Source organism: Acipenser ruthenus, chromosome 22 (assembly GCF_902713425.1).
Source record: "Acipenser ruthenus chromosome 22, fAciRut3.2 maternal haplotype, whole genome shotgun sequence".
Taxonomy (NCBI): domain Eukaryota; kingdom Metazoa; phylum Chordata; class Actinopteri; order Acipenseriformes; family Acipenseridae; genus Acipenser; species Acipenser ruthenus.
Window position 1 is genome coordinate 23,873,792 of NC_081210.1, and position 21,661 is coordinate 23,895,452.

Here is a 21,661-nt window from a genome sequence, read left to right on the forward strand (position 1 = left end):
ATATAATTTAAGACTGCTATCCACTTCTCCACCCTCACCCTCACTCCCAGACACTCTGCACTTACATTGTCTCTGATTACAATGCACGTTATGCTCTAACATGCATCCTCTATGGTGAGGGTTCAGAAGAGTGGAAATCAGCAGGTATGCTCACCCTAATATCCAGGCCTTTCCCTGGTTTATTATTGTTAAAACACACAAGAAGCTTTCATGTTTAAATATTGTTTTGTTTGTTGTTTTTTAATTATTGAGGCAGTAATACTTGTTTTTAAAAGGGACTGAAATATACAGAGAAGTGAAATAAATATTTTTTTATTATTATTATAATATCGCTTATTTATTTATTTTTTTATTTAAATATTCCCTTTATCATTGATGTATGAGACTTTGGTAATCCACTGAATATCATAGTAGCAGCATTCTCTTTGTCAAACTCCTCGCAGGATCACAGAACAGTAATTCCGTGTGTCAGGTTTCAGAAGATAAAAAAAACAAATATATAAGTCTCCTCAGTCCTGAGGATTGCAACCCCAAATCCTCACCGCTTTGTCCCTGTTCCCCAACAGGGGGGCTGTTTTCCAGTTTTTTTGTTTTTGTTTTAAAAAAAAAAAAAAAAAGACGATTCACAATCTGTTTCCCATTCCTCTTGTATCTGCTACAAGTTCTCTCCTCCTCTTCCAGCTTTGTCAGACGGGCCGTTTGCTCCCCCCCCTACCCACCCCACCCCCAAATAAGAAATAAAAACAACAATCCCACTCCATTTTAAGCTCATTCTCGTAGCCGATTATGTTCTGCTGAGCACCTGGACAGAGAAATAAGCTTGCATACTCGCTTTACGACTCCCTCCCCCCCTCTCTCTCCCTCTCTATCGCTTGCTCTCCTCAGTACTGCAGCCACAAAGTACAAAAATAGAACATTTCTTCTCCATTTCTTATATGTATTTCTCTTGTCGCTGATCTGCTGTAAAAAATATTGCTCTGTGGCCGGTCCCTCTAACTAGGGTTGGCTGGGCGGATGCGTTTAGTCCGCTTGCTGACTGTGGTGTAGCGGAAGGGCCTCTGGGGGTCTGGAGGTACCCCTTTGGGGTAACGCTTCATGAAGTGCACGTCCTGCTGGTTCTCCTGGGTGCGCGGGCCTTTGCGTGGGCGCCCTTTCTTGGTGAAGCCAACGTACCAGCCTGAGTACTTGGCTGACATCAGGGCTGTGTAGTTATTCTCCAGCACCTTCTCCACAAATACACACTCTTTGCTCTTGTCGTTCACCTGTTAGGGGGTGACACAAAGGACAGGTTAGTATGGAGAAGCCATTTCATGAATGTATTCACCTATTTGTCAGCTGATATGTCCTGTTGAACCTGGTATAAGAGTGCATGTCTTCTTGTGATCCCTTAGGAAGGGTACTTGTTGCGCAAAAATGTGCAGAAGACACTTTCAAATGATAAGACACAGGTTCCCAACCTGTGACCTGGGGAAATCCTGAAATATCCCTAAAATATTGCAACTGCACCACACTGCAATGCCACACCCTCCAAACCATTATTCTTCTAGTCAGCACGGCATCTTAACAAAGAAACTCTGCGTCTCACAATAACGCTGGGAAAATTCAACGGTCCCTATGCTATATTGGTTACAGTGCACAGGATCAACTGTACATAGTCATTTATTATAAGAGGAATATGCTTCAGATTCAAAGAAACAAGAATGTCAATGTAATGGTTATGCTTCCATTAAATGCATCTCTATTAAAAGTGAAACACCTTTACTTTTTTGTATAACAAATGATCCTATTAATTGGTTTAGAGAAATCCTTCATTTATAATAGTTTCATTTATAATAATTTATAATAGTTACATAACATTATAACAAATGAATCCGGGGAACAGAATGCTACACCCCCCAAATCAGATACCACAATGCTAATGCTAATGATGAATACTTGTTTCTGTTTTCATCAGTGTATTGTATGCTTCTTCCATTCCTGTTCAATTGATATTCATCCAACTATAAAGCTGCCAATGGTTATCTGGATGGCTGTGTATTGGTATAACATGTAAATGAGCTTTGACCGTGTTTGTGGTGTCAGACTCATGCCATGCAAGGTAATGGAGCATTAGTATTTTATCTGCTCACAGCAGCCTGTACCCTGTGCATTTACAGACACTCCCTAATCTCATCTCAAGTGTGTTTAGACACAGTCCCTAATCCCATCCATTTAGAGATAGCCCCTTATTTACCAAATTAACTTTTGAATGAAAGCAGGGAAAAAAACGAAAACTTCTAAATTCAAAACCCTGCTAATAAAGAGAAAGCACTGATGCCTTGAACAGATATTGATTCTACAGTGATTAAACAGACAAATCTAGATGTACATTTAAAAAGGCAGGGCCAACAGCCTCTGAGACTTTAATATTACATAATGTAGGGAAAGTATTCGCAGGGCTGTAACTCCATCAAGGGGCTCTGGTGAATTACTAAACCACAAGAGTGGACTTATAGCCTTTGCTATTTATTATCATTATTGTATAAAACGAGAAACAGCGTAATTGCAGGAAGTCGCTGTTCATTAATTGTTCTGTTATTGTTCTGATTAGTTTCTTGTTTGTTTTACACTGTTATAATTATTATTCCTGCCTTTGCATTACAGAATAGGGCCCCTGGACTGTTACCGGCTCTTTGAAGAGTTGTTTTCACCCTGCAGCCCCCCGTTGTGATTATGTGCATTACCTTGCCCACTAGCTTGCCTCTCCGGTTCATGCAGAGGTAATAGTCCGTAGCTTTGCCTTTGATTCGCACCTGGCTCCCAAACGTGTCCGTTTCCACAACGAGCTGGGCTTGTGAAGAGAGAGAGGAGGAGAGAGAGAGAGAGATTAACTGCAGCTCGAATGGACAGTCTGCAATGACAGAGCACCACCTTAAAGAGGAAGTAACGGGGTTGTGAAAAATATAGCGTCATACGTCCCACATGTTGCTACAAGTGTTTAAATAACGTACCTGTCATTTTTATTTTCATTGTAAACATCCTGACAACTTTTTAATGCCTGTTTCAAAGCTTTTTTCTAAATGTCCACTCTTGTGCAATAGGGTTTGAGATATGTCCTCTAAATCACTGCAGGAAGAGCAATTAAAAAAATAAATAAATAAATAACAAGTCCTCTGGCTTTTCTGTTCGGTACCACATCATGGATCCTTATTGCTGTGTTACCTGTTTGACAATGTGGGCAATAATCCTACAGCTTGACATTGTAAAAAGAGCTTTGAAACAGACTTTAAAGTTCTAAGTATAATAAGTTGTCAGGATGTTAACAATGAAAAGAAAAATTACAGGTACATTATTTAAACAGTGGTAGCAACACGTGGGGACGTGTAACGCTATAGTTTTTGGAACCCTAAGGGCTGCACAATGACGTATGCACGTCTACAATGCGTGCAACACAAACTCTGGTATCTGAGCTCCCGAGCTCCTGTCTATCCTGTGACAGACAGACAGACAGACAGTCTTCAGTTTCCAACACTGACCTTTCAGAACAGGTTAAGGCTGGTCTCCAAATAAACTGAAGAGAATGACCTTTGGTTGGACAAGAGAATTTTGGACTGTTCTAAGATTGGACAGAACTGACAGTTACTGTAGACCTATTCCTAGAAGGGAATTCTCCCCTGTTCAGTAGCAGCTGATGTGAGACAGTGTGTCCCTATGCATCCTACCTCTTCTTCTAACTGGGTCCCTTGTTGCAGAGAGACAGAAAGAGAATCAGAGAGAGAGAGAGAGACACAGTGGCCCTCCTTACCTATGCAGGGAAACAGCAATGAGATCGTTCCAGCGACCTCACACAGCACAGAGGTCAAACAAAATCAATATGCTCAGCCTCACTCCTGCTCTCTTTCTCTCTCTTATCCATCTCCCTTCTTCTACCACTCCCTCGCTCTTCACCTACCTTCGATCTCTCAGATTCCCTGCTCTTCACCCCCTCCCTGTTTCAAATCCTTTGATCTGCTTCTCTCCAGCCGGTCCTGCGATACAACGATAGAACCTCTCCTAGCTACACCGTTAGTGGTCTGTGCACTCCCTTTCTTACTATTCCAGAGAGAAAGCCACATTCTAAACAGCACGGCATTTAACAAAATCAATGCCCCCCATCGATCCGGAGTTATATTTATTGCTGGTCATGGATTTTTAACTCTGAGCTTCAGCTAAAGAGCAAACATTGTTTAGCCTGCAATCTCACTTTTTGCTTACCACTTTCCTTTCAAACCAGGGGGAGGGGATAAACTGTGTGTATTTGTGACTGTATGACTGTACTTGCAATGGTAAAGCTCCACACACTATAATACACACCATTGCCCCACATTTGTATTGCCTTGTGCCTCATTCGTGGCAATGGATAGCTGACTCTTTCACACATGACTTCACCTGCACTAAGACCCTGGTTTTCACAGTCTGGTAGCTATTTGTCGGGTGTTCCAAAAAATAATAACATGATTTAACTGCGCAACAAAGACCGTACCTTCTGAAAATCCCCCCCCCCCCCCCCCCCCTTTTTTTTTTCTTTTTAAAGGAGTCCCCCAATTCCCAGTGTGGATGCCTGTGATTGCCCCCTGGTGGAGTAGTGCTGATTTCAGCTTGTCCCTAAGCTATACTGGAGTGCAATTCAGTTGTCCTGAAATATGCACAGTAAACAGCCACATTGAAAGATACAGCTATGGCCAAATGTTTTGCATCACCTAGAATTTTAGGACAGGGACATCATTTTAAAAAAGAAAATATTTTAAAATAATTATTTTATTTAACATCATGTAATCAAAGAAACTACAAAATTATATTGTAAAATTCAACCGGAAGCCATAATAGTAGTACAGTATTTCATGTTAGATTTCGAAATGTCACATTTTAAAATGTGTGTCAGTTTTTTTGTAAGGTATATGGAAAACTACAGAGGGGTATGTAATTCAATATGTTAATATAACATCATTCAGCAGGTTTCATTCAACCTTATGAAGCAAAAATAGTTATTTCTATAGGGTGATGCAAAACTTCTGGCCATAGCTGTACATGTCACCTTGTCTTACTAGCAGCAGTGCCATTGTCCTTTACCTTTAATCAGCACTGCATGGTGCACTGGAACACAGTGTCAATAGGTGCTGTTATTGATGGACAGCATACTCTGCACATGAATGCAAATTGCCTGTTTGTCAAATGAGGGTTTCAGCAATGTTGAGATATGGAACGATCCTGTGCAGCTCCCTTACGGGAGCAGAGAGAGCGCTATACGCACCAGCACTTCCCAGAGTTACAGTGCATACATTAAATGCACTTAAGACCATCACATTCCCCTTGCAGAATTTCACCACCCATTAACGATGTGCTGGAGCTGCCGTTTTATGCCTTTTTGTCTTTGGCTGTGCGGATATTTGTTTCAATGAAACTGGGAACTTGCACAGTTATTTTTTCACCAAACTGTTCCACCAAAGCATCCCAAAAGCCTAACCATTGGCTATTATTAGTTCTATGAGCATAATCATTTGCTCCTACTTTATTATGTGGTGAGAGCTTTATTCAGATGTAATAAAGAAGCTTTGTTAGTGAGTACAGACACTGGGGGATAGAGACACAGCCCCTGACGGTAAGCTGTCTTACCATATTTGTCTCCGTCCTCCCCTCGTGCGCTGATCCGGCGGTCCAGCACCTGCACGTGCTTCCCGCTGGTGCGGCTGTACAGCTGGTAGACTCGCAGCTGTTTCCTGCTCATATCGTCTCGTGCCCGCGTCTGATTCTCCACGTGAATCCGGAAATCCACATTCTCATCTGCCAGGACCTGCTGGGACATGGTTTTATCCATATGTGATTTTCATAAAGCTTGCGTTATTATGTTTAAATGTTGACAGCGTGTGTAAATATACCCCAAATAAGGATAAATATTTTGTGTCTGCATTGACAGGCTTGAAATCAAACACAATGGCAGACCAACTAGAAATAAACAGTGTGTTAACTGTGCACACACTAAAGTGGTTTCTTAACAGCGGTTTTACATGAAAAGATTTCTCAGTGCTGGAGCAAATGCTTTGTTATCCTGTCCTGCTGTGTCATTGGAGATCTAACTGCCTGCTTTCTTCCTCCCCCTATCCTTGTCCCCCCTGTCTCCCTGTCTCGTTCTCTTTTGAACCCATGAGTATTTGCTTCAGTGGCCTTCAATCAGCAAACCTGCCCGCACTCGTTAGACTGATGCTATGACAGTGCTGAACAAGCATTGTTCTTTGTCTTCAGTAACAGATACTATAATGTGAAGGCTGTCTTGATAATGTTTAAGCCCAGGCTAACGTTCCCTATTTTGGGTAAAGAAGCAGTGGACCCATGCACCGTACCATTAAACACTCAGTTCTCAGCACTGTCACCCTACCCCTAATTATAAGCAGTATTACATGTTTGGGTTATAAGAGGTGTGTGATAGATAAAATCCAGTGCTGCTGGTCTGGGTAGAGTTTTAACTGGCCTCTAGAATTAGATGGTACTTAACGGAAAGGGGGGTGGGGGGTGGGGGGAGGTGTAGAAAGACCACATTTTAGAAACTGGGAAATCCTGGGTAGGGTTTAAACTGCCCCCTACAGGTGAGACTGTAGATTGAGTTTAATCAGATCTCAACCAAGGTATCTGAGGTAATGTTTAAACTGCCCCTTACAGGTGAGACTAGACCTTTATAATTGGGGGAGGTTACCAAATTGGAAAGGTGGCGTACGGCCAGGGCTTAAACTGCCCCCTACAAGTGATACTGTACCTTCACACTGGAAGGGTTTGAACAGATGCCCATTAGACAGGCCCAGCCCGCTCCTGATTGAAACATGTTGTAAATGTGTTTCGCAGTGGCCTGTGTTGCTGCCTGCCATCTCTAGATCCCCTTCATCTCCTGAAGGCTGCACTCGGGTTTCCACTGCCTTGGCTCCATGCCTGGAAAGCACTTGCTAACATCTCGGCTCCAGCACAGGGCGGCTTCGCCAGCCCCCCGGCCTGCTGGCACTCTCACAGTCTGAGCTGAGCCTCCAGCAAGTGTGAGAGAGAGAGAGGGAGGGAGAGAGAGAGAGAGAGAGAGAGAGAGAGAGAGAGAGAGAGAGAGAGAGAGAGAGAGAGAGAGAGTGGGAGAGAGAGACAGAGAGCAAGAAAGGGAGAGTGAGACAGAGAGCAAGAAAGGGGGAGAGAGACAGAGAGTGGGAGAGAGAGAGAGCGGGAGAGAGGGAGAGAGGGCCCAGAGGCTTGGGTTTCAGCATAGAGAGCTCTGCTGGGAAGCACTGCAGCCTAGGGGCCAGGGAACCCGACATTAACCCCTTCAGCCCTCAGGAATGGTCTATTTCTGATACCTTCAGTATGTTCCACCAATATCTGGAAATGTCTGATATCGATACTGCACAACTTCACACAGTACACCAGGGGCAACACTGGCTCTTTCATTCTATTGCAAGGCTTTGTTCCAGCCAGGTCTTTATTTTTGTTTTATATAAATCATTTGTTGTGTCAATTAAATCATTTACAAACTGGCTGGAACAGACTCTTGCAAGGGAATGGACAGGAAGAGCCAATGTTGCCTCTACACCTGCTCTACACTGGAACTTCTAAAATCACAAATCAATGAACTTGTAGGAAATAAATTGAAATACAATGTTAATGCAGGTGGTAACATTACATTGCATATTCTGGACAGGCTGCTGTTACTCCAGCCTGGATGTTAGGGAGCGTTGTGGTGTTTTGGAATTATCTGGACCTACCTGCTGCATCATCCAACACCCCAGCAGTGTGGATGTGCTGTTTAGTTGATCTAATATGTCTACCAGCACCACACCTTGGTGCACAGAAGCCACATACTGCTCATGCTTGTAATGCAAAGTCTCACCTGTAGAGGGCAGCTTAAACCCTACCAAGCCGCAGTCTAACTCTCACCTGTAGGGGCAGTTTAGAGTTTAGATCCTGCCCCAGATCTCTCTGCTTCTGTGTAACTGGGGGGTTTCCCCCCGCATGGGAGCCTCTGGGTTGGGTTGGAGATGAGATGACAGTGAAAGGAGGTGGAGTGTCTCCTACCTGGAGTGGACTGCACAGCACCACCATGGCCTGGACACATCTGAGGAAACAGACAAAACAAACACAGGGCATTAGGGCGGGCTTTAAACACACTGCTCAGCAAATACTCAATAACTGGGATGTTATTGTCTCACATAATGTGATTGTAACACTGCTTCCAGGAAACCTTTGAACATTAGATTAAACATTTTCTTCAGGGCTATACAGTGTATTATAAAATAACAGTGCACTACAGTCCAATACTGTGAACTCACAGAAAGTACTGTATACTCCCCCCTCCCCTATAGTTTGCTTGGAAGACATTCCTGTAACAGCAATTATAATCATATATTCAATGGCACATTGATATGAAACCCTTAAACATAATTTCATCAAGAACGAACGAGCACTTGTTTAAAGTATTGTATTTCTATCCGGTAGCTCCTTCCAACCGTTTCCAGTGAGGCCCTGTCCCCGGTCTGATTCAAGTTTACTAGCGGGGTTAACGCCAGAACATCAAATGTTTTCTTTTGGCAAGAGCCGTGGGATTTTTATAAACCACAAAGTGGCGAGAGATCCATTTGACATCTCATCCACACGGCGGCACGCAACCCTGACAGAACAGCACCCAAACACGATATGCAGAGAGAGAGAGGGGACGCGGTGACATTCACCGAGCGCATTCCAAACACCAATTTGAACCCCGGGACGCCCACCATTCTTTATACACAAAGAGGTATATTGACCGCCTGTAAAGTAGTCAAACGTTTCAAAACATTCGAACGTTTTCAAAGTGTTGGACTGTCCATAAACCCATGCATATATACAGTACCCAAACTATTATTATTATTATTATTATTATTATTATTATTATTAATAATAATCAAAGTTAATCTAAAGCTGCAAATCTATCTATGAATCTGTATTTTGCATACCGTACAATGATATATTACATGTATATTCCAACAACACATATGCAGAAATGCTGGTATTTAATAATTAAAGCGCATCCTTACAGGCAAGTGAGTGCTGACAGGAGGGACCGCATATCTCTTGTAATCCGCGGCTACCCAACTAAACAACTTGTCCAGGTCAAATCCGTACCAGATGCCGTTTCCGACTCAGGGTAGTTTACTGGAACTCTGTAATCCACTTTGCGGGGACAGAACCGCTGCTGCTGTCGTCGCCGCGCAAATGATGAGATGCTCGGAGATGCATCAGCACTGTTCCGAAGAAAGAAAAAAAAAGATGTTTCTCTCTGTCTCTGTCTGTGTTCCTCTGCTGTGCTTGTGATTATACCTCTCTCCCGTCCCAACAGTGCGGTGGAGATGATTCCAGCAATAGCTGTCAAATAGGTAGACAGGTAGGTTATATCCCCAATAAGCCTCCGGACTCCGGGCTTCCACACACAAGCGCAGTGCTCTATTCTGTCTCTCTTTCTCCTTCTCCTTTCCAAGAAAAAAAAAAGAATAAATAACGTCTCCCAACACGACGTTGTATTCTGTCAGTGCACAGGGACAGCAAAACATGAGACTGGGAATCAGAAAGGGGGAAAGTGCACTGGCTGTCAGCTGGTTGCTCGATTTGGTTATGGCTCCAGTATAGCTCAGATATAACAGGATACCCCCTCTTTGCTTCGCTTAATCCTCCTAGTTTTTGTGGTGTAATTTTTTTTTCGTTTTAATGTTATTAGCCGTAGACAATGGTTTCCTCTTTCTCCCCTCTGCAGACCTCGTCACAGTAAACCAGGAAAGGTTCTTGAGGTCAAAGAGGTAGCCGGTAAGGCTATGTTAGGGGCGGAGGGCTGAGATGAGGGAAGGGGGGTTGCGGGAAGGAAGGGGCGGCTAGTGTCTCGGTGATGGAAAGGTCACTCAAAAAGGGCTGATTCCTCGGCTCCCTTGGGCCAGTCAGAAGGACAGCGAAGGTACGGCAGCTCCGGGGTCGTTAACGCTATTAGCTCCGTGTTCTTTGAAGTCTCTTCTCTCATGTTTACAGCTTCCAGCAAATGTCTTCCTTCTGAGAGAGAGAAGGGATGGAGGGGACAAATGACCGGCGTTGTCCCGTAAAAAACATTAGGTCTTCCCTACAACGAGTGAGGAGAGACCGTCGGCCAGTGCAGGGGTGTGCAGGATGGGGAGATGTAAGTGACACTGGATTTGCGGAAGAATAAACACCAGTACCGCCACTAAAATAACTGCAGCAGTCAACTAACTAGCGCGAATGTCTCCTGATAATATTACTATCTGAAACACAGGCACCGGTGCCACAGAACTTACTTGTTATCCATTAGGCTACAAAAAATTAGCCAAATCAGAACGTGTTTTGTTTTAAAAAAATGGAATGTTGTATTTCCGTCACAAACACGAGCAAGCTGGCTTTTCCCGTAAACTGAGATCCTTTCTTCTACACAATCCAGGTTCTCCCAAACAGAAAAAAAAACAAGTTTCAGATTTGTACATGAATCATTCTCACAACAGCGGCGGCAGGCAGTACTAGTACTGGGAAAGAAGTGATCTTGCCAAAGGGAAAAAAAATTGTAGTTTACAACTGAGGACAAATACTCCCCCACTACACAGAATCAAATAAAACAATGAGTATAATAATAATATTGGTATTACTATCAATAATAATAGTAACGATACGTATTATAGTAACTACAATTAAATAGCACAACAAAGTATTTATTAATAGAAAAGAATGATCTCCTCCTTAAAAAGTCTGATACCTGAACGAGCCAGGGAAAGACTGACTGGTAATAGACTTAAAACTGCACTGCTACGCAACTCAGCTCACTGGCCAGAATAACACACAGCGGGGAGGGAGGGGGAGAGAGAGAGAGAGAGAGAGAGAGAGAGAGAGAGAGAGAGAGAGAGAGAGAGAGAGAGAGAGAGAGAGAGAGAGAGAGAGAGAGAGAGAGAGAGAGAGAGAGAGAGAGAGAGAGAGAGAGAGAGAGAGAGAGAGAGAGAGAGAGAGAGAGAGAGAAGGAAAACGAAAGCCAGCCCCTTCTTTGAAATTGTTGTCCTGCTAATATTCATTTAAGAAAAAAATAAAAAATAAAACGTGAGATAAAAAGGGGGTCGAGCAGGGGGGTGGTACTCATGGGACGAATCCAAAATCCAAATCAACACATCTCCGGCACACTTCGAAACGGCAACCCTTTTTTATTTTCCTTATTCCCAGGCTCTTGTTTCGTCCGAGCCGAGGAACGGTAGTACTTATCTCCAGGACAGGACTGTGTACAGAACACGCAGCTGAGATGCGCTGGGGTGTAGAAATTGCAGTTTAGCTACTAATTGTAGCATAGGCGAGGTTGGCATTAGAGTAACTATTATTATTATTATTATTAATAATAATAATACAAACTGTACTGTTGTAGCACGGACTGGGCTTGCAGAAAGTACATGATACCATATGAGAGCAGCCAGGTTTCCAAGCAGCAGTAGAAACACGGCATCAATTCACAAAGTTGAACATTTATATATTAACAAAAAAAAAACACAAACAAACAAAATGCTTTTGTGTGGGAGACCAGCACTCTGATTTATTATTTTATTGTTGGTTAATTAGCTGTGTGTTCAAACCAGTGCATGCACATACACCCCAGTCGATCATTTTAACAGGTTGGAATTATTAGTCATTTATAGGACTTCAGAGCACACGCATGGATATAAACCCTGAACTCCACATCCAGGACAAGACTATTTGGTTATACGTTGTATTCATCCAAAATAACACACAACCTTTTTGAACATGCATGCAACGGTCATTTTAGGTATATAGCATTCAGATCCACATTCACAGTTCACTTGTACCCATATGGAATATATGCATAACCTTTAAATCAAACAGGAGAACATACCAATAGTGCTATCTTTCAATAAAGACACAGGAGGTTTTGTTGCATAGAAGAGAACCTCATTTTGTGGTTGCGGACATGCAACCTACACACACACACGTGAGTGAGAATCCTAGCTGTGCTTGGCACGCCCTGCTCTCTCTGAAGCCTGCCATTTCCTCGCTGGTCTGTGTATTGATCCAGACACTAAGCAGTGCTTCACTCTGCCTCTCACACCCCACAGCGAGGCACACTCTATTGATCAGGCTGGAAGCAAAGGGTTTATAACCTGGAGGAAAAATACCCAGATCAGGTCCATTTTTTGTGTTTCTTCCACCAGGATGTAACAGCACTACATCTAATATAATCCCTGATTCCGTAAGCAATGTAAGGCATTTATGTATGTATTTCCACTGTAACTTTAGAAAACAGCTTTCAGGTCTGTATCGTATTTTTACTGGTTTGTATTGTATTCCTCACTGTTACAAGAAGCAACTACCCTCCCCTAGAGACCTCCACAGAGGCCACATGGGAGTACAGACAGTTAAAAAGACTACAGATCACTAAAAGGAGGGGGCCAGCGGTCAATAAGAGTGACCTGAAACAACCACTGAGAAGCTGTGTTTGATTCATCAGTCACAAACATACTAGAGCAATACACATGCATGCATACATACATACATACTTGCAACTTGGGTGTCCACAGAGATTACAGAACAAAAGAATGTCCCAGGATCTCAGTGAAAATTGCATCTGGGGACCTCCCCTTTTAAAAGTGTTTACTCCTTTAGCATTTGGGCAGATTTTGCAATGTTGCAACAATTGTTAAAGTGAAAGTTAAACACCAGATAATGTGGATGAGGATCAGATTTGGAAGTATTCTTGACCTTGAAATCGCAGGGCTCAGTGCCATACCACTTTCCACCTGGGGATCCTGTCTTCCTTGTATAATTCAATTGCAAGCTGAATCATTCTCTCTGCCTCTTAACAGACTGTGGGTTTAGCTTGAAAGTGATTAAAAAAAAAAAATCATTAACAATCTAGTACATCAGGAAACACAGCCTAATGTGATTTTTCTTTATATATTAAAAGTATGGGAGACAGCCTGCTACAGCAATAGAGTGACTTCTTATTTCCATCCAATCAAAACAGACTAGACCAATCTGCAGGTTGCTGTCTATAACAAATCACATACAATGCTCAATACTCAACAGGAAGTGAAGTGTTGCAATTTTCACAAGGGTTTGGTTTAGGAATACATCTTAAACACACTACAATTAAATGAAAAAGTGTCGTATTTCAGCTCTGTGAGCATAGTATTAGTACAACAGTAATTGAGCAGAGCAAACAACTTCCAAATATTTTTTAAAAAGTGCTTTTGGCACCACCTGTTGTTCATTCTATGTGACTGCAGATTTATAAAGCTATCGCATGTTATTGCAGCACCACCTAGGGATCATTGTATGCAAGTTAACAGGTACCTAGTATCCATTCACATACTTCCATACTGGACAACATAATTGCTTTCCCTGGACAAACCACTTACTGGAAATCATTCTCAATGAACATGCCGTTTCATATATTATCCTCCTTCCTCTGTAAACAAGTTCAATAACATATTGCTAAGAAAACAGTAAATCACTCAGGATCAAGTCACTGGCCTAAAAACTCACAATCCAACTAAACAAGGAGTCAGCTCTAGTGAACAGCCTGCATGAAGAAAAAAAAAAACAAATAAAATATTTTAACACTTCATGAACCACAGTAGCCAGTAATTAGCCATTATGGATTACTGCTTGAAACAGCCCCCTGCGCAAACACACCCTAGCAGTTTCTGCTTGGAAATGTTGTGGTTTCAGATCATGTAAAACACCCTGGCTAGCTTCGCTGCAAAAAGTAAAAGGTAAATAAAACTGAAATGATGAAAACAGGAGAAATGAATTTGCACCGACCGTTCCTGCAGACTTACTCATTGAGTTGGCAGGCAGGACTCTGCAGCTGTGTCCCTAGCACAGTAAATCACAGGCTGTCTGGGCGCTTGCCGGACAGGCAAAGAAACGCATGTCCCTGCCAACCCCATTCACAGCTCCAGCAAGCCTTTGAGGTCATGCAAGCCCATTCAGACAAGAGGTATTAACCTTTAGACTGCCACCTTCCTACTACAGGCTTGTCATGTAGAATAGGATTTACAAAACATCCAACAATTCAAAAAAAACACTTTAACATCCCACTACATATTAACAGGTAAATGTACATTGGGTTTGGTTCATGGTATTTTAATTGTATTGCTTACAGTTGGCTCAAGAATCACATTGTCACTTACATGTCAATGCATTCTGCTACAGTACGTATATTAAAATCAAGTGTAATGGAATGGAAATCAAGGAGCATACGCGTACTTCCATCAATATGGTTTACCCATTCATTTGTTTCCCTGGGTTCCACCCCCAAATTACATTTCAGTATTGGATTTTGACCAATGTATTACTATTTAAGTTTACATGCAATTAACATTGCAACTGATTTTTTAGTAACTTCACACCACTAAATTTTACTTTTGAGATTGTTATTTACGAGCAGCAAGTGTTTTTTTCAAATTTCTCACTTTAAAGCCACAAGAATAGTGATGGATCATGTTTTATCATGAGGGTTTAACTACCTACAATTTGATGGCAGTTTTATGTGCTGAAAGAATTTACAAGTTATATGTTGGCTTCTTTGCAACATTAAGGGTACACTGTACTATATTACTCACTTATACAAGTTCTACACCAAACATGGCGAAACCTTTTCCAAGGCACAGGCTAACCCAAGCCACATAATGCTTCATTAGATGGAAATTAACAAAATGCTCCATGACGGAACTGGCATATCACCGAGCCATGGAGACTAGGCATTGCTGATTACTGGTAAGGAAGGATTGAAGGGAGGTGGAAAACTATTGAGAAATACAGCACCCTCAGTGAAATGCATGACAAGTTTAGTTTTCAATTTTTATTTTTATTTTAGCTTTTTTGCAAAATAATCCAACTGTTTTGCTGCCTTAGACTGTGCTCCCTTTCAAAAAAACACAAAAAAAGCACACCATTCATATCATTTAAAACTGTGCAAAAGGCAGGCTAGAAATTCTTCTACCACACAGGCATTCAGACTTGAACCTGGAGCCTTGGCACGGATTGAGATAGGATTCAGACCAGAACAGGAGCAAAAGACATCCAAGAAATACGAGAAATAAAAAAGAGGCTAAAACACAGGTTATTTCTTCTCCACAAGTGTCTGTCTCCATTTCCAAAGATCCTGAATAATCTGGAAAAAGAAAAAAAGCTTAAGTCTACATTCCCTAACATCAGGAAAAGTTGCCACCCACAGACGACACCAGACATTTAGAAATTAGTTTATCCAGTACAAAGCTTGAAAACAAATTGGTTACTGAAAAGGAATACATATTTACCTTCTGGTCCTCCACTTTGAAGCAGTTCTTTACGAAGTTCTCAAATTTGGTTTCAACTTTTGGAAGGCTACCACCCTAAAATAAAAGGCAATTTATTACAACCAAGACCAGTGTTATATTGCACCAGGTATGCTTCTTGCAGAAAGCAGGATGGATTTGTTTCTGTAAGACTTGCACTGTCCTGGCCCAGCCAAGACTGGCACAAGTTGTAAAGTATAAGAAGTTGCTGAATGAACTGACAATTTACCAGATGTTCTAATTGCTGCCAGTGAAATTCAGACTTAACTGCAATATAACCATGTTTGAAGTTAATTGCAAAATGAAATCAAAAATACCCCCCTCCCCCCAAAACAGGGTCTAGTAAAACTTGCACAGCTATGTTCTAGCAAGCTATAAATCAGCTCCACAACTGGCCTGTTCTGCAGTTTTATCCCACAAGTCCAACAGCAGTAGTCCAGTGGGTAAAGCGAAACCACAGGTTTAATATACGAGGCATTTCCAACGACAGGGCCTTATGGGAGAAAGTCCGTCGGGATAGACCTCGGTAATTATTGGGTTAAGTAAACTGTGCCTGGTGCAGGAGTTTGGCTAAAGCAAATCTATTGTTTACCATATCATGGAGCCAACATGCAACAAGCTTCATAATCTCCCATCAGCATTATCACATCTGCATTTACAGCTCAAAAAGGGTGGAAAACAAACTCCTAGTGTTACAAATACAGTGAGCCGTTGATTTTACTACATGAAAAAACTGAAGATCAGATCAGTAACTGCAAAACGTTGTTTACAACTCACCTTAAAGGTAGACTGCATCTTCTCCTTAATAGCCGATATACTCATTGGACCTTTTGGAGACTTTGGGGTCTTGGGCTTCGGGCCTTGCTTTCCTTTGCCATCTGGTGTCTGGAGAGGGTGGAAAAAAATAAAATGCAATTTATAGGATTGTTGCACCCTAAATTGATACTTAAGGGCTTGTCAACAAGCTAACCAATTGTCAGTTTGACAATGGTTTAAAATGTCACTTTTGACCAGTGGATACGCTTAAATTCAATCCTCTATAATGCCTCCCAGCCACCCTAAGGCTCTATATAGCGGTACATCATGGAACAATTGCTAATTTCCACCTCAAGCATTACCTGGCTCAAAGTAGTGGGTGTTCACTTCGCGATGCAAAGAACAAAATAAAACACAACTTTGTTTATGAATGACACCAAGCTGTGGTTGGCAGCATAAACTTTGCTTGTGCATCGCAGAGTGCTTATGCATTTCAAATCAGTATCTGGGAACACTGGAGTATCACAAGGCGGCCGTACCTTAGGTTCCTGTTTTTGTGCTGGTGTTGAAGGTTTGGACTGCTTGCCATTCTCTTTGGGAGCTCCCTTTGTTGGGGTTTTCTGTGGGGGCTGTGAAGAAACAAAGCATTTATTAAGATACTCAGAATCTTGCTGGAAGTGTCAGAAATCTGAATACGGAAGGTGCAAGACTTGTGTGACTTGCAGGGATGAATTAATAAACATTCATCCCTGGGAACATATTGTAAATATTACCTTGGTCTTAACTGGAGTCTCCTCATCGTCATCATCATCCTCTTCATCATCATCATCATCCTCATCATCCCTGCAGAGAATGAGCCACAGAAATGAGTTCCATGTCACCACCACTACACTATACACAAGTTCAATAACTCTGCTTGCGTTTCAGAAGCACATTAAGTGAACAAAAGGCAAGACAAAAAGGCACCAAAACTCACTCTTCGTCATAATCATCGTCATCCTCCTCATCTTCATCCTCCTCCTCCAATTTCATTTTTTTCTGAAAAATAAACACCCAAGAGTAAACTCCCAATGAGTTTATCAATAGCGCTAGCCAAGTAACACATTTGCAAGACATTTTGACAATGTGTCATCTGAAACATGGCCAAATGGTAAAATGTGCCATTCAACCCGGATTCAACTTGTACACCAAGCCCCTTTTACGCCCCTTTTTTTCGGCTTCGGCTCCTATCGCTCTCACTTGGCCATTGAATGGTTTTATCTGCTTTTTCCAGAGGAAAACGACTAGAGACCTGTTTTTTACGTCTTTGATGATGTCACATTGGACCGGAAAGTGAAAATTGCAATGTCGGACCAGGTCCGACATAGGACCGCAAAGGGTTAAGCCTGAAGGGTTTATATTACCCTGCGATGTTATAGGAGGTTCTGAAAGCAAGGTAGCAAGAGCGTTGAAAAATTCACTGCCACAAAACTGCTGGAACGCACCCAGAAGCCAACTTGCAGTTCTCACCTGAATTGTTTTAGTTGCCTGCACGTTTGCTGGCCTCTTAATCGCGGTCTTGTAGTCCTCCATTTCCTCCTCATCCTCATCGTCTTCATCAGAGGACATGTCATTATCTAGAGCTGTAGAGAACCAGTGTTTTCATCTATACAAATAAAAAGTCTAGACACAGCTACAAAAATGAAATCGTATGGATGGTACCAAATTGCATATTATACCTTCCAGATTCAACTTGGGTTATGTACAAAAAAAAAAATCATTTGTCAGCTGTAGTTATAATCTCCTTGCCCGCAGCTTGGCCTTGCAAAATACAGAAACAGGGTCACATGACTCACCAACAAGGTGCTGGCCGCTGATGTGGATGGGACCCGAGCCTTTCTTCAATCTGAACACAACAGGGGGCGTGATCTCGAAGCCGCCAAGAGACACCTGCAAAAGCAAAAGACACCAGGGAGCTCAGCACAGCCAGCTCAACATGCAACATTTTCTTAACAGCCTAAAACTATAGTACACAAATCAAATTGAGGAGGAGAAAAGTTTTTTGCATATGAAATCAATCCACTAACCAAAAATCTTGGAAAATTGTTAGGCAAAAGTGATTTTCTAATGTAATGTACTTTAATAAGACACACATGCAATTTAAAATAGTAAGAGAAAAACACTTGGCCACAAATGGTAAAACGCATGAGATTAGAGGTTGTTAGATGCCCAATCTAAGTAAAGTGGTTTCACATTCATAGGACTGCCTACTGTTTCTATACAACAGATAACTGACCGAAAATTGAAATCTTCACAAGCTGAGGTTTTCATGCAGTTAGGTATAAAAAGGATATAAAATGACAAATCTGGAGCTGTTCTATTAGATTTGCACACCACTGTGTGTGGGCATCACTTACTGTGGGATGGACGGATGGTTTCAGTGCTGCCAGCGTAGCTTTGATTTGTTCACCTTCGGCGTTCAACCCCTCAACCTCAACCACATGCAGCTCATCTTTCGTGCTCCCATCCACGCATACCTGTCAGGGAAGAAGGCTCATCAGCTGGGACTTGATAAATACTTCAAAAGTCAAAGAACTTAACCGCTCACCCTAGCTGATGACTGTGCACCAAAGGGATGAGGATGTATTGGAGGGGGCTTTACAGGCCATCGGTGTACCCAAATTGGCTCTAGCCCTAATTACATACCAATTGGTCATTACAATAATCTTTTTTAATCCAAAAGCATGGACCTTGGGAACAGTTGCCTTCGGGAGAAAATGTCTAACATCTGCAAATGCAAGGGAATGCACGTCATCAATTCACTCACCGTTCGAAGGGACAGCTGGTGCTCACTTCCGTTTTCATCGGGATTAAATTTGAATTCTTTTGCCGCCTTCAGTTCACAGGCTAAAAGGAAAATCAGAGAAAATGTAAAATTATTTGATAAACTTTGGCCGTTGGGATAACACACAATCAACCAAGATCTCGGCAAGCCTACAAAACTAATTTCAGTATGTTATTCTACGTATGGCCGCAGTTACAGCATGGCAGTCTGTTACAAACTAGTATAGAGAACCCCCATGGGTACCTAGTAACCATTGAGCGGATGAGGCCGAAAAATGGTGGTGGCGGAAAATCTGAACAATTAGCCGGAAACACGTGGGTCTCGCGTGGAGAATAACCCACAAGATAATACATGCTTAACAATTCCGCGCCATGTACCATTACAGCAGAATTAACTAATCTGGAAGCTGTTTTGCGTAAAAATGCGGTCTCAGTCTTTGTTGTGCTTTACAACAGGCTGTACTACCATCATCCCGAAACACCGGTGATGGAGATTCAGGTTTTAACTACAGATACACCAAATTCCTGTGAATATGGCATGGTTCCTAATCTCAATCAAAACGTACTAGAAAACAGTTGCATTGGATATATTTTTATTAGCAAGTGAATGTAGATTTTTCATTTCAATCAGATGCCACGTGCACCCTACAGCAAGTTGTGATTTATCCGATAACGCACATCAATCACCATGAGATTTGCAATTGCAGCTTGCTCACAACTAACGCTGAACACGCCGCACAGGCCGCCATCTTCTTACTACAGTATATAACACGTGTTGAACACATGCGGAAAATAGACAAAGAAAACAAAATTAAAGAAAAACGAGTAAATGTTACAAGTAAGAATCTTTAACACTTATTTATTTTTTTAATCAAACCATATCGCTCGCAAAGGCTTGCATTGCTGGACCACGTGGGATTAGTAAAGCCAAAATGATGCTACACTATACTGGTAAACTGTATCGCTCTTTAAATAATGCGAATATCACCTTTGCCATACCATTAATTTACTATATTAATACACAGTACATTGAATACAATAAGCTAGTTAACCCGTTTATATTCCTGTTTCTCCTAAACAACGGTGCCCTGGGTCTCTTTAGTAGCTTAGTGTAGGTTTCGTACCGAATAAGAAGTTCTGTGGCCGGATTGGCCCCATGTCCATTTCGGATGCCATGCTGTCTTCCATGCTGTTGTGTTTTGCAGTTCCTGTGTGAAGATATTTGCGTCTCCGTTGGTCTGTTCTAATAGAACCTCACGCGCGGGCCTAACTCTCTTTTATATAGAGCAGCACACGGTGACTTCTCGCGGGCAGACACAGCGTTTTAAGATTTGCTCCGCCCCTGCTGCTGGAAGTCTCGCGAGGAATCAGGGTGTCTTTACGCCTTCAAAATGACCGTATTACCAGAAACTGAAGCGCATACTTGAGCCTGCAAAACAGCTGTTTTCATTTTAGCTGTGCAGGCGTGTGTGGGATGCAACTGCACCCAGGCCCAGCCTTTGGGGGGGGCTCAGCCCTGAGTCCATTTCTTTTTTTTTTTTTTCCTGAGGCCCCTTTATTGAGTAAACGTAAAAAATATATAGGAGACGTCTAATCTACTGGGATAAGAAAAATAAAGCATAGCATGGGAGTATTGGCGGACTGTCAATCAAAACACAAATCCGCAAATCGGCGCTCACAGATTGACTGTCTGGAGGCGGGACGTAGAGTGTTGTTAAGGGGATGTGATTGCCCTGCTGGCAGATGTAATCAACGGATGGTAAAAATTCATTATTTTAAAAAATGACATGCATTTGGGATATTAATTTGTTGTGTGTTCATAGAATGTTTTTTTTTTTTTTTTCCGCTTATGAGTTGTATTGAATGCATTTGTACCGTGGGCTAAGTTTTGATGCAGAGGTGTTTTCACACTAACTTTTGTACTTGATAACATTAATTTAGAAATCCAATCGATGCTTAATAATACGTTTTTTTTTGTGACTAATTTGAAGCTATTACTATGTTTCAATATTAACTACTATTAATAATTGATTAATCTTGTTACATCATTGATGTATTAAAATGTTTGGATACTGTTACGTGACTGATTACTGACTGTCTTGTTCACAGTCATCTTAAAATAGGGTTAGATTGAATATGATTTGTTGGGGGTCGAAAAAAATGACCGATTGAAACTTTGCTGCTGTGTTTATTTTCAAAAAGTTGTCTTTATGTTGTGCAGGATTTTAGTGTTGCAAACCTAGTTTGCCATTTACCGTATTTACATATTCTTCAGATTTAAACAGAAGATGGAATTATTTTCCTCTAACTAAACTGAAGCCCATCTATTATTCTATATTTACTAGCAAATGTGTTCCAAACTGCACTAAAAGGAACACTTGTTTAATTTATGTTATACACTTGTTGAGGTGAGGTGGGGTCACAGGGAACCTCTTGTGCATCTTGAAGAATTTAGTGAACCAGTCAAGTTAGATCCGCCCCTGTTAATCACTAATTGATTGATTGTGTTAACTGTTAAATAAAACCAAAATTCCACCTGTTATAGTCTACTTTTTGTGTGTGTGTTTTGAGTGACGGGGAGGGGGCAAGTAGATTTTTAAGAAGGACAAGTAGATTTTTCTAGCATTTTGAGTGATTAATTACCTGGAAGCAGCAGATTCATTTGTATCCTTTGAAAAGCAAGCAAAAAAGCAAAAGAACAGGGGACAGCTGTAGGGACCGCTGATGTTAATTGGGTAAGG

At 41.7% G+C, this 21,661-nt stretch overlaps 2 protein-coding genes and 1 non-coding gene across 5 annotated transcripts; all 3 read right to left on the reverse strand.

Annotated features, from left to right (window-relative positions):
- Positions 1-731: 731 nt before the first annotated feature.
- LOC131699454 (fibroblast growth factor 18-like) lies at positions 732-10,970 on the reverse strand. 3 transcript variants are annotated; one of them, XM_058996179.1, is made up of 6 exons: positions 9,337-10,970; positions 9,054-9,260; positions 7,921-8,098; positions 5,632-5,812; positions 2,724-2,830; positions 732-1,262 (listed from the first exon to the last, which is right to left on the reverse strand). In XM_058996179.1, the coding sequence occupies exons 2-6, from the start codon at positions 9,083-9,085 to the stop codon at positions 993-995; spliced, it is 768 nt and encodes a 255-aa protein (XP_058852162.1). In that variant the 5' UTR covers positions 9,086-9,260; positions 9,337-10,970; the 3' UTR covers positions 732-992. The 3 variants fall into 3 exon arrangements, with proteins under 3 accessions (XP_058852162.1, XP_058852164.1, XP_058852163.1); XM_058996181.1 differs by having other exon boundaries at positions 5,632-5,809; positions 8,059-8,098; positions 9,054-10,970; XM_058996180.1 differs by having other exon boundaries at positions 5,632-5,809; positions 9,054-10,968.
- A 3,881-nt stretch (positions 10,971-14,851) lies between these two features.
- On the reverse strand, positions 14,852-20,250 carry LOC117431691 (nucleophosmin-like). Its single transcript, XM_034052929.3, has 11 exons — positions 20,045-20,250; positions 18,904-18,983; positions 18,494-18,613; positions 17,933-18,026; positions 17,607-17,719; positions 17,074-17,135; positions 16,871-16,940; positions 16,637-16,726; positions 16,119-16,226; positions 15,324-15,398; positions 14,852-15,178 (listed from the first exon to the last, which is right to left on the reverse strand). The coding sequence occupies exons 1-11, from the start codon at positions 20,106-20,108 to the stop codon at positions 15,128-15,130; spliced, it is 927 nt and encodes a 308-aa protein (XP_033908820.3). The 5' UTR covers positions 20,109-20,250; the 3' UTR covers positions 14,852-15,127.
- LOC117431847 (small nucleolar RNA SNORA18) lies at positions 15,736-15,869 on the reverse strand. Its single transcript, XR_004548725.3, has one exon. It is a non-coding gene; the product is annotated as a small nucleolar RNA SNORA18 (small nucleolar RNA).
- Positions 20,251-21,661: the final 1,411 nt, after the last annotated feature.

What these genes read in the sequence shown, in the direction of transcription:
- LOC131699454 (XM_058996179.1), bottom strand. Translation starts at nt 9,085, where the DNA reads ATGCGGTCCCTCCTGTCAGCACTCACTTGCCT. An exon ending in ACTCTAAACTGCCCCTACAG is followed by an intron (nt 5,813 to 7,920) that starts GTGAGAGTTAGA and finishes ACCATGTCCCAG; the next exon opens with CAGGTCCTGGCAGATGAGAA. An exon ending in GGAGGACGGAGACAAATATG is followed by an intron (nt 2,831 to 5,631) that starts GTAAGACAGCTT and finishes TCTCTTCACAAG; the next exon opens with CCCAGCTCGTTGTGGAAACG.
- LOC117431691 (XM_034052929.3), bottom strand. Translation starts at nt 20,108, where the DNA reads ATGGAAGACAGCATGGCATCCGAAATGGACATGGGGCCAATCCGGCCA. An exon ending in AACCATCCGTCCATCCCACA is followed by an intron (nt 18,027 to 18,493) that starts GTAAGTGATGCC and finishes TTGCTTTTGCAG; the next exon opens with GTGTCTCTTGGCGGCTTCGA. An exon ending in AGGCAACTAAAACAATTCAG is followed by an intron (nt 17,136 to 17,606) that starts GTGAGAACTGCA and finishes TTTATTTTTCAG; the next exon opens with AAAAAAATGAAATTGGAGGA.